The 11622-nt window shown below is 42.9% G+C and overlaps 1 protein-coding gene and 1 non-coding gene across 2 annotated transcripts; both read right to left on the bottom strand.

The window, feature by feature from the left end:
* Window positions 1-474: 474 nt before the first annotated feature.
* LOC138391078 (U6 spliceosomal RNA) lies at window positions 475-582 on the bottom strand. The gene has a single exon (XR_011234717.1). It is a non-coding gene; the product is annotated as a U6 spliceosomal RNA (small nuclear RNA).
* Window positions 583-2386: 1804 nt separating this feature from the next.
* On the bottom strand, window positions 2387-11350 carry SLAMF6 (SLAM family member 6). Its single transcript, XM_069479199.1, has 8 exons — window positions 11275-11350; window positions 9914-10246; window positions 6834-7097; window positions 6265-6372; window positions 5895-5933; window positions 4784-4866; window positions 2784-2858; window positions 2387-2434 (listed from the first exon to the last, which is right to left on the bottom strand). The coding sequence occupies exons 1-8, from the start codon at window positions 11348-11350 to the stop codon at window positions 2387-2389; spliced, it is 1026 nt and encodes a 341-aa protein (XP_069335300.1).
* Window positions 11351-11622: the final 272 nt, after the last annotated feature.

Here is an 11622-nt window from a genome sequence, read left to right as displayed (position 1 = left end):
CAAGGAGACTGAAAAGCAGCTAGGAAGGAAGGAGGAAAACTGGAATGTAGAGTCACAGAGGCCAAGAGAAAAGAGAGTGGCATTGAAAATAAATATGGAGAAGGTTTAAAAGATTGAAGGAAATATAAGAATCAGGAAGTCTGTATTTTATTAGCTGATATAGAGTGAAATATAAGTTTAGTTTTGCTTGTAAGCTCTTTTTTTACTCTCCTTATAGATATCTGTACACGTGTGTCTAGTTTTTGTTTTAGCTGTGATCCTCCCCAGTGCAATCCAGACTCAGTAGATTCTGGTAGATTTCGTGCTCTAGATGGATCAGCCATCCCTTCCATGACATATCCCCTAATTTTCTTGCTGATTTTGGACACCCTAGGTGTTGAAAGTATTTCTCTACCTGCCCTGACTTCACAGATTATTTCTTCTCTCCCTCTGAAGGACCTTCAAAAAAAGTAAGCTTTTTATTTATATATTTATTTTGTTATGGAACGCTTCACGAATTTGCATGTCATCCTCATGCAGGGGCCATGGTAATCTTCTCTATATTTTTCCAATTTTTAGTATATGTGCTGCTGAAGTGAGCACAGCTTTTTATTCTTGATCCTCTTGATAAGGAAGGTACTCTTTTATCTGCCTGGCAAGATTTCCCTAAGCCTTAGGCCATATGGATATGACAGTAACTCTCTTCTTTCTCTTTTCTTTGAAGTCTCCATGACTTTATTCTTTGGAAGCACTTCTTTCTTCCAAATTAAGCTTTCTCTGTCTTGTCCCATTCCACTGACTGATAATGTAATTAATAGCCAGCATTTGAGATTAATTTAACTTTGGTGAATTTTGTTTTCCTTTTGTATTGTTTGCAGTCATTATTTCAGTTCTTCCCCACTCCACTCCTCTTTTCCTGCTCCAACTTCCCTTTGAATCATGAGGTCCTGAGAGCTAGTCTTTGTCACATATTTTATTGTGCTGAGGGTTTGTAAGAAGATTCTGTTGAGTTCAGGAGAATGTAATTTAATAATAATAAATTATTAACTTATATTAATTACATTAGTAATAATACCAACAATGATGACTGATATTTATTGAGCTCTTTTATGTGCTAGAAACTGCTAAGAGCTTCAGGTATATTGTCTTATTTCATTTTCACAAAACCCATTACACATTTATTTATTTATTAAAAAATATTTATTGAACATTTGCAACATGCTAGATATTATGCTAGGTGCTAGGGTTACAATGATAAACAGAACAGTCATCATTTCTAAATAGCTTATGGTATAGTGGGAGAAATAGACATTAAAAAATAAAAATAAATATTTAATGTCATTTAATGATAAATGACATGGAAGATGTGATAGAATAATAAGGGGATCCATTTTAGGTAGAGAAGTCTGGGAAAGTCTCCCTTAAGAGGTTATATATTTGAGCTATGAATAAAGAATAAAGAGGAACCCAGGAGGCAGAGGAAGGGCCTTCAGGCAGATGTAAATGACTTTAATATAGAGAACCTTTTCCTCTAATAGAGGAGCTGAAAGATGATCAAGGAGGCTAAATAGAGAGGGTGTGGGGAAAGTGATGCTAGTTGAGGCTGGAGATTGGTCAGACTATCCAGGGTCATGCAGACTGGATTTCATTCTGAGTGCAATGGGAAGTCTGCAGGGCTTTAGCTGGCAAGTCAAAGATCTGCTTTCTATTAAAAACATTGCTCTGGCTATCTTGTGGAGAATTGATTGAAAGGGGCCAAGAGCAAAAGTGGGGAGAGCTGTTCCAAGGTTGTTATAGGTTCCAGGTTCCAGGTGGTGATGGCTGAATAAAGGATGGTGGTCAAGGAGTTGGAGAGAAATGGATAGATAGGTCCAGGATATATTTTTGAGGTAGAGTCCAAAGGGCCTGGTGATAGAGAAGCTGAAGTCAAGGATGACTTAGATTCTTGGCTTGCGCAACGGAGCTAATGTATTACCATCCTCCCACTTTTCCAGTCTAGGAGACAAAAGCTCCAAGAGGTTACGTAATATGTCCCAGGTGATATGTCTAGTAAAAGTTGTACAAATTGAGCATACCAGATCCAAAAATCCGAAATCCATAATCTCTCTGTCAACCATAATTCCATTTGCTCAGTTACCAAAGAGAAAGTCAATACTCAGTTGTGTTATCTGAAGCATGTTTTGGTCCAGAGTGGACTGGAAAATATTTGGATCGCATGCTGGAAATGATGTTATCCTTAGGTATATGACCTAGGCAAGCAGGTTCAAGTCTGAAGGACTGGAGGTGATAATCCTAGATATTCAGATTCTGTTGCCAGGCACAAACTCAAGCTTCCTGCTCTTTGTCCTCTCCATGGGATCAGGAGAAGATATATCATTCCCGAATTCCTTTGAGACCTTTCAGCAACTTACATAACGTTGTCAAGGGCAGTTGCCCTGGGAGAAGTGGGTTTATTCTATGGGTAAAAGAGGAAGATTAAGTAGTTAAATAGGGACCAGAATCTCAACCCACCCATCTTGGCTACAGAAAGAGGACTGAAGACCACCAATAGGCAGCGAGTAGGAACATTGATAAGATAAGGCAGGATTAAATTAAAAAATAAGTAGGTTGAAACTTAGTTTTGCATGGTGACCCTAATGCAAGACAACTTCTTGAATATGTTTTGGTGATGTCCTGAGACTTTCTGTATCCTGCTCTTATTTGTGCATCTGTGAAATGACCCTTTTACTTTTGCTTTATTTGCAAAATCATAAGTCTGAAGAGAAAGGTAAGAATGTAAGAACATAGGGCAATCATGGGCTTACCTCTTTGGAATGATTAACTGTGGAGTAAATTGTGACAGAATCATTGTTTTTCATAGGTGTTGGGATTTCTGTTTCCTGTAAAAAGAGTCATACCCATTTGGTTTACACAGAGACAAAGAGATTCATACATAGGTATATTGCTAGGAAAGGTAGTGTGATGAAAGAGAGAATATGTCAAAGTTCTTTGCAAGGAAGGACAGGGCACGTTTAGCAGGAGACCAGGCACCACCAGCTCTCAGACTTGTGAAGGTTTAGTGGCACTTCTTGAACCCCAAATAGAAGAGCAATACTCCAGCAAACCAGTGGGATCAAGGACCAGAGAGAAACAGAAAGGCAGCCTTGTTGTACAAAGGGAAGGAATTGTTCTTGTCCTGCATCCAACTCTACTTTCCTTCCTTCATCTTAAAGAAAAACTTATATACCAAATGGCTGTCATATCTTTTGTCTCAGATTTTTACTAGCTATAACTAGAGCTGCCATTTTGCTTGCTTCATTTTTTCACTATAATTCTAACTGCCTGGTCACCATGTCACTGGGGTCTCCTCAAACATGGAGAACTGGTAGAATAGGAACACGTGATCTTAAGCACGGCTCTGCCTGGAATACACAGAACAGTAATAGCAGCGGAAGTCCCCACGCCACTCAAAGAACCTGCTCAATTTTTTTGACACTTTAAATTAATTAAGGAATATTTAAAGAATTATCAAGACCTCAGAAACTCTCCAAAGTACAATGATTTTTGTTAAAGACAAAGCTAACAAATTTGCGCGAGATTAGTTTCTTGGTTTGTTGGAGAGTGATTCAGCCTTGATTTGAATTTGAATTTGTTTCAGCAAATTCAAGAGGAATTTCAAGGAGCTTCCTTCACAAATACCTGTGAGAGGCTGTGTAAGGGGAGATTTACTTAGGGAATCCAAGATTTGTAGCTGGATCATTGCTTTCATCATTTGGAAAATGCCAGTTTTCTTGGCTTATTTTTCAGAAGACATGAAAACTGGCCTCCCAGCATGTATAGTATTATTTAGAAACCTGCCACCTGCAGGTGGTTTATTTAGGGGTAATGGGGAGTTGTCGATGCATGACTGAGGCCATCCTGTTATGTTGCTAGGGGGGAGGGAAGGAGTGAGGGCTTCTCATGGTTTAGTGGCTGCTACTGCGGAGGAGTTGCAAATTCTTGCCCCCTTCCCCTCTTGAGAGACTACTTCTGAGGTCCTCTAACACCTTACACCCCTATATCCAGAGTGAGGAGCCAACCCCTTGCCATAAAGCTATCTCCTTAGGAAACTTTCAAACTTAATGGAACTCTGATCCATTTAGCAAGTCTTTACTGAGTGTCCTGCTAGGATATAGAGGAAGACGTAATTTGCACTTCTGGGCAGCTTGTAATTAAGCTGAAGTGACTTACTGATGCATCAAGCAGTTAAGAACAGTGTAGGCCGGGCGCGGTGGCTCACGCCTGTAATCCTAGCACTCTGGGAGGCCGAGGTGGGCGGATCGTTTGAGCTCAGGAGTTCGAGACCAGCCTGAGCAAGAGCGAGACCCCACCTCTACTAAAAATAGAAAGAAATTATATGGACAGCTAAAAATATATATAGAAAAAAATTAGCCAGGCATGGTGGTGCATGCCTGTAGTCCCAGCTACTCGGGAGGCTGAGACAGGAGGATCGCTTGAGCTCAGGAGTTTGAGGTTGCTGTGAGCTAGGCTGACGCCACGGCACTCACTCTAGCCTGGGCAACAGAGTGAGACTCTGTCTCAAAAAAAAAAAAAAAAAAAAGAACAGTGTAAAGCAGGGCGTCAATAAACATCCTCTCCCGCAAGAGCGGCAAACCAGCCAGCAGATGCTAGAATGGTCTTGCACATAGCTTTGCAGCCACTGTGGCTGCCTTCTCCCCCCTCAGTGGTGTTGATCATTTGATCAGTCAGACGACCACGGTGGCGACAATTTATGAATAATGACTGTAAAACTGACAGTGATGGAGTATGAAGCTGAAAGACTCACCCTGTTGGGATGAGTGACTGAAGCATACACAGTGCTGCTGGCTGGAGAGACTGAAACATTCTCTGTGTTCCTCGTGGACTCTGCTGTTAACACAGGAAGGCACGGTCAGTGGCAGAAGAACTCTGGGACTGCTCTCCCAGGACCTTGCCTCCTCCAGAGCATTTTCTGTCCCCAGATAGGCAGTTGTTCGAAGCATCAACCTTCCATAGGGTTCATTCATTTTTGAGTCTTTGGAGGTCTAGGTTGACCAGAACCTTCTCAGTCATGTGGTCTATTTCTGACCTCATGTCTTGGGGTTGGGGGTGCTCTTGAAGGACCCTAAAGCTTCAGAGTCTCCCTGAGGCTTCACATATGGGTCAGGAAGCTTCTGGGACCAAATAGCACTGCCTACAGAAGAGCTAGAGATTCCTCACTGGTGAACAGAATGGAGCCAATTAGCTCACACATGGGATGTTATTAAACTTTTCAGAGGTCCTTAAGTTGGATTTAATTATTTTAGAGATGAGGAACTGGAGGCCCAGAAAGTTCAATTGACTTGTGCAAAGTCACGCAGGAAGTGATGAAACAGGAACTTGAATGCACATCTTCTGACTTGAGCCTCATGCCCCTTCCTGTGCAAGTGATGTCATGCATCACTCATCCATGAAATAAGACTCAAAGCCAATCTGAGTCTGGAGGCTGTGTATGGGACTCTATATCACACTATCACTTTCAACTGTGTCTATCCATTGCCCACACCCTGGCTGAACAGTAGTGATGCAGCCAGGCTGTTTGGTTTTGTGCCTTTGCTGCTCTAGTCCTATGTGTGCCGTGTACTTGCTGGGTGGCAGTGGATGATCCCTTTCACTGGCACTTAGTTTATTCATCAGCAGGGTAGGCAGTGACCCTGATCTCATCATAAGAAACTGTGAGTGACCAGTTTGCATGCTTGTGAGGGACCATATGGGTCCCATGGTTACAGGTCAGCTCCCCTCACACTATGTGGTCTGTCTGGGTACTGACATCTGGCTCTGTCCTCTCTCAGTATCCAGCCCTTTGCCATCCCCCTTCCTCTTCCATTTGGGTCTTCCTGTCTGCTCCATGACTGGGAGTTAAAAATCTGGATGCTCACCCGGACCCTGGCCTTGCCATGGAGACAAATAATGAGAACCTGAAAGATAAAACCAGAACACTAAAATGTGTGACTGCAGTAAGAGAAGTCTTCTGGCCCCCACCCATGGGTGTCTCTCTAGAGAATGTGGCAAGAGGGACTCCAAAAGAAGGACAGGCAGCCCTGAGGTTGCCAGTAGGACATCTCCATCAGGATATTAGCAGGTGTGTGGTCACACCCCACGGGTCATCCCAGTGGACCAGCTGAGCCAGGGTTTGCATCCTTCCTCCCTTCCCCTGTGCTCCACAAGAGATCCTTGGCAATCAGAGGTCCCAGACTCTAAATCCCTGGAACCTTGGAGAACAGACAAGATGCAAGAAAGAAAACCTGCCTCTTTTTTTTCTCCAAACATATAAAAACAGCACAATGAAGACTATGCATATCCCTGGAGCCACAATCATAAGCCATATGATATCTGGGTGTGGATTTTTCTTAACACCTGAAAAGAGAAAAAAGAAGTAGCACTTGAGATACATTGAGTGAGGCCTTCCTAGAGTCTCTTCTTGGAGCCTATGGGAGCTATGTGGGTTTGTCTACACTCAGAGGCTCTGGGGCTCTGGGCAGGCAGGCTTTCAGGGAGTGGGAGTCCCATGTGGCAAGCAGGGCAGGGTGGGGGCCAGTGGAGTCAGGGGGAGAAAGTAACCCTGCCTTCCTGAAGCCTTTGCTAGTGGGCTCTGAGTGGGCTGGAGGAGAGGCTGCGAGAGGAGCAGGGGAGGGACGGAGGGAGAAAGGAGACCTTTGGGAACCATGAGAGGCACAGAGCTCCCGAGGGCATCTGTCCTCTCCCAGCAGCGGCTGCCTCCCACCAGGCTGCTGTACTGGGAATCACACGGGATGCGAGGACGTGCTACACCCCACAGCTGCTCAGGGCTCTCAGAGAGACCTGGGGCAGACTATTACCTTTGCAGAGGTTCTGGGCAGAGACAGAGGAGGATAAATTGCCAACGGGGTTCTGAGCTATGCAGGTGTAGTTTTGTTCACTGGAATTTTGGGGGTCCCAGGAGATAGTGAGGTTTGGTTCACTTAGAAGTATGTTTCCTGAGGTCTGCCACCTGAATGAGACATTGCCATTTGGATTCTCCACAGAGCAGGTCAGGTGGATCTCGCAGGTCCTATTCCCAGGTAGTTCACTGTGGCTGGTAATGTGTATGTTCCTCAGTTTTTCTGTGTGGAGAAAAAAAGACCGATTAAGGACAAAAGGCCTGGCTCAGTCCCCTGTGAAAAAGTCCTTCAGCTCGATGTTTTTGTGTTCCACTTTTGCTGTATGTTATGGCCTGCATACTCTGTAAGTGACTCTGCTTCTATTGCCCAGTTGATGGTAGCAAGGTCTGGGACAGCCGAATGATGAGAAACATCAGTATGGGACAGGATGGCCCTTGGGAGAAGTGGGAGGGGAGAGAAGCACTCATGGCTTCCCTACATACTATGTATCATTTGTTTATTTTTATGGGTATTGTTTATCGACTGCCTCACTTCCCATCTAGAATGTCAGCTCTGTGAGGGCAGGGCTCTTTGTTTTGCTTACTGATGTATTCCAAGTGCCAGAACAGTGCCTTGTACATTGTCTGTGACCCTAAAGACTCTATGAATAAACTTAATATGGCTTCAACATCTTTCTTAACACTGAACTCTAGGCAGTCGCTACCAATTAACTGGTACTGGTCCATAAAATCAAATCTTTGCCATTCCTATCCTGGCATATACTGAGAGATTGGTCAATATTTTTTTTTTTTAAAGAAACTTATATAGTTCATAACTTGAAATTCCTTTGCACTATTGTAAAACTAGTTGGTATAGCTTACACATATGTGTATGTGTCTTTGAAGAAGGGGTACTCCAAAAAGCCCCCAAAGAGATTGACATTGAACCTCATGAGTGTGGCTGTTGCAGAAGTCATGCTTGGTCTTCTCAATAGTGTCAGAAGAACATTGTCTCAGTTAATGTGATGGAGCCTGGCATGGGGTCTATTCCCAGGATTTCCACTACACATTTCTTTCTTCTCTCAGTGTCCTAGCACTGCCTTGATGTTCACTGGTCACCCAGAGTGATCCTACCTGTAGTGGGTTGATTGATGACCCCACAAAAGATATATCCATGTCCTAATTCCCAGAATCTGAATATTACTTTATTTGGAAAAAGGGGTCTTTGCAGATGGAATCAAGTTAGATGAGGAGATCATCCAGGATCATATGAGTGGGTGCTAAATCCAATGACAAAAAAGTGTTCTTATAAGAGAAAAGCAAAGGGATATTCGAGACAGACAGAAGAGGAGAAAACATAGAGAAGAGGAGGAAGTGATGTGACCATGAAGGCAGAGCCTGGAATGATGCAGCCACAAGCCAAGGACCGCCAAGGAATGGTGACAGCAACCGGAATCTAGAAGTGGTAAAGAACAGACTGTGCCCTAGGCCCCAGCCCACACCTGGATTTTGAATTTCTGGCCAGAACTGTGATAGAATAAATTTCTGTTGTTTTAAGACACTTAGTTTGTGGCATTTTGTTTCAGCAGCCTCCGGAAATGAATACACTGCCCCAGGGTGATTTTGCCCATTTTTGTTGGAATCTCTTGTACAGAACTTTTCCAGACATCCTCTCTTTCCCATTACATTTACCTGTTCCGTGTCCTGTTCTTTCAAGGACATGACTTTGACTAATCTAACATGGTAAATGTATCAAATCCTCAGGGGAAACTAAAGGTTAACATGTAGTCTATTTGTGGAGACATTTTAGTTTAGGAGTGATTTTGGGGGGTACCATGTCTTAACCCAAAGGACTCTGAGTGAATTTTAGACACTATGGACTCTCTAGCAGATAAAAATTATAGAATCTCAGTGGCCTTTGATGTTGTGTCATCTGATTGCCAATTTAATGCTTGAATGTCCCGTATGACATTGCTGCTAAGTGATTATCCTAAAGCCATTCACGGCATCTCTGAATATCATTGATTGCCAGAAAGATTTTTTTTTCTGGTATTGATTCAGAAACTATCTCATCATAGTTTCCATAATTTTATGTTGTGGACATTTTCATTCTTTAATCTTGGGGAGGCAGAGTTTTGACTAGTAATCAACATGAGCTGTCTGAGGGAAAATATTGTTAGACATTAAATAACCTTGACAGAAAAGACATTTCTCTTTATCAGCTCATCCTTACAGAGAACTTTCTAGGTAGACTACTGTCCTGTACACAGACCACTTTATTGGGTCAGACTAGCATTTGTGTAAAGGGAGGTACCGTGACAGGGTGGTTCTGTGGGAGGTGCTGGCACTTACCACCTCTGCGACTGTAGGCAAGTTACCGTGACTGAGGCCATGCCTTAAGGGTATGGATTGTGCCTGTCTCATGGAGCTTTTGTGAGGATTACATGGCAGATGTGTGTCATACACATGGTAGCTGTATCATGAATAGTTCACTTTCATTACTTTTGCTACATTTCTAGTTGAAAAGGACCATTTTATTGTGTAAGGGGGAGTGAGGTGATTTTGGGCTGGGAGTCACAAGACTTAGGTTCTATTCTCAGCTCTGTCCCTAACTGGCTGTGCCATGTCATAGGGTTGCTTCACTGCTGGACTGCATTCTGACTCCAAATGCTATACTCTTTACCACTAGGCTTCCATGCGCACGTGCAGTCACATAGGATTGAAATGCATTATTGTTTTTTAGTCCATATGTAATTACACCCCACATTTATTTATTTATTTATTTATTTTTATTATTTTATTTTTTATTATTATTTCAGCATATTGTGGGGGTACAAAAGTTTAGGTTACGTATATTGTCCTTGCCCCCCCTGCCCCGAGCCAGAGCTTTAAACGTGTCCATCCCCTAGACGGTGTGCATCACACTCATTATGTATGTATACACCTATCCCCTCTCCCCCCAACATCTGCTTGACACCCGATTAATGTTATTCCTGAATGTGCTCTTAGGTGATGATCAGTGAAACCAATTTGATGGTTACACCTCACATTTAGACTCACCGAAGACCCTCAGAGTATAGCTGGAAAGTATTATAGAGGTCCCTGTGGTCATCTGGCTGCTGTAAGATCCTGTGTCTGCCATTGTCAGGTTGCTGAGATGCAAGGAGCACGACTGGGTGAAGCTCAGTCGCTCTCCCCATTTTGGATTGGTCACATGGATGGTTGGACTTTTGGCTTCATCTGGCTTTATGAAGGCAATAGATGTTCCATTGCAAAGCCAGGTGATGGAATCGACTTTCTTTCCTTCAGGAAACTTCAAGGCAAGAGTTACTGACTCCCCCAGAACTCCATTCACCGTCAATGGAGTTGAGCTGTTTCGTGAAACTACATGCCCTGTAAATACAGAAGGAAAAGGCTTTAAAACTGTCCCTGGAACCACACCCCCTGGCCAGCTCCACCCCCAACAAAATGTCTGGTACTCTTGGTTAATGCAGAGTTGGTTCAGATGGCCCTGCCTCAGTCCACTCTCCCATACTGGCTGGTCCCTCCTGGGTCATGACCATACTCTGTGACCCCAGCCTCTGAATTCTTAGGGCATTAGGCTTATGCGGGACAGGAAACTACAGACTCCAAAAACTGCAAGTCATTGCTGATGAAGTATAATTAAAGCCTGACATTTACTGATTACCTACTATGTGTCCAACATAGTAGGCACATGCAATTTAGAAGACTAATAACAGGGACTAATGTCAGGGATTTGTGGTGTATACAGTTCTTCTTATACATGATTTCATTGATGCTGAGAATTCTGAGAGGCAGGGAGGATGGATGTCATTATCTCTGTTTATAAATAAAGAAGCTGAGAAACAGAAAGGTTAACTAATTTTCCGAGGGTTACTCAGCTAACGAATAGCAGAGTCAAGATTCAAACCTAGATCTTCTAACTACTTTGTGCTCTTTTCATGATACCAGAAGATATCTTTTCTACTCTCAAAAAGATTATATAGCATAGTAGTTGAGGAAATAAAACTGATAAATATACAAATAGTAAATATAATGTCAAAGTAACATATAATGGCCACATTCTTATGAGCCTCTCTCAGAGCCATCAATGTTTGAGCAAAAAAAAAACTGAAATGGTCACAATGATACTTAAAGAAGGTGCTTCCTTAGCATCCTTTCCCAAATTCTTAGCATTTATCACACTGTTCTGTACTCCTCTGTTTACCTGTTTGATGATGCCTTAATTGTGCTTACATTCAGCACTCAGCACTGTGTCTGACACAGAGTGGGGTCTGTGGAAATGTTTGAGTGGGTCGATGAATCAATAACCATAACCATGGCCTCAGCTTTCTCAGGATCTCTTATTTCTCAGGAGAGGAGCTGAGTAGGGGAGCAAACGTCTCTTGAGATCCTGATACTCAGCTCCTGGGTGAGCTTCCACTTCCTCTCTCTTTCCTGGATTGTCATGGGTTCCAGGCACATGGACATTGCCATCATCAACTCCTCCCCTGCACTACATCTTTCCCATCAGCACATGAACATGCTGTCATTTGTCATCTAGACCCCCTTTCCCTCTTGCAATCACATGGGTAAATGTCACAAGAAAAATCTTGAGCAAAAAACCCCCAGATACAAAAACAAAACAAAACAAAACAAAAAAACCCTACAATGGTATGATTCCACTTATTTAAAGTTAAAAAACAGGTAAAATAAGTCTATGCTGTTAGAAGTCAGGAGAATGGTTGTCTTTGAGGAGAAGCTGGGGA

The sequence above is a fragment of the Eulemur rufifrons genome, chromosome 8 (genome assembly GCF_041146395.1).
Source record: "Eulemur rufifrons isolate Redbay chromosome 8, OSU_ERuf_1, whole genome shotgun sequence".
Lineage (NCBI taxonomy): Eukaryota > Metazoa > Chordata > Mammalia > Primates > Lemuridae > Eulemur > Eulemur rufifrons.
The sequence above is the reverse complement of the archived record's forward strand: the minus strand, read 5'-3'. Positions and strand labels throughout refer to the sequence as shown.

Excerpts from the sequence above, each read along its gene's own strand:
- SLAMF6 (XM_069479199.1), bottom strand. The coding sequence starts at position 11,350 with ATGGCAATGTCCATGTGCCTGGAACCCATGACAATCCAGGAAAGAGAG. Across the intron at positions 6,373-6,833 it reads TGCCCAGAACCTCTGCAAAG|GTGTTAAGAAAAATCCACAC; the intron begins GTAATAGTCTGC and ends TTCTCTTTTCAG. Across the intron at positions 4,867-5,894 it reads ATGGCAAGGCCAGGGTCCGG|CAGAGTCCACGAGGAACACA; the intron begins GTGAGCATCCAG and ends CTGTGTTAACAG.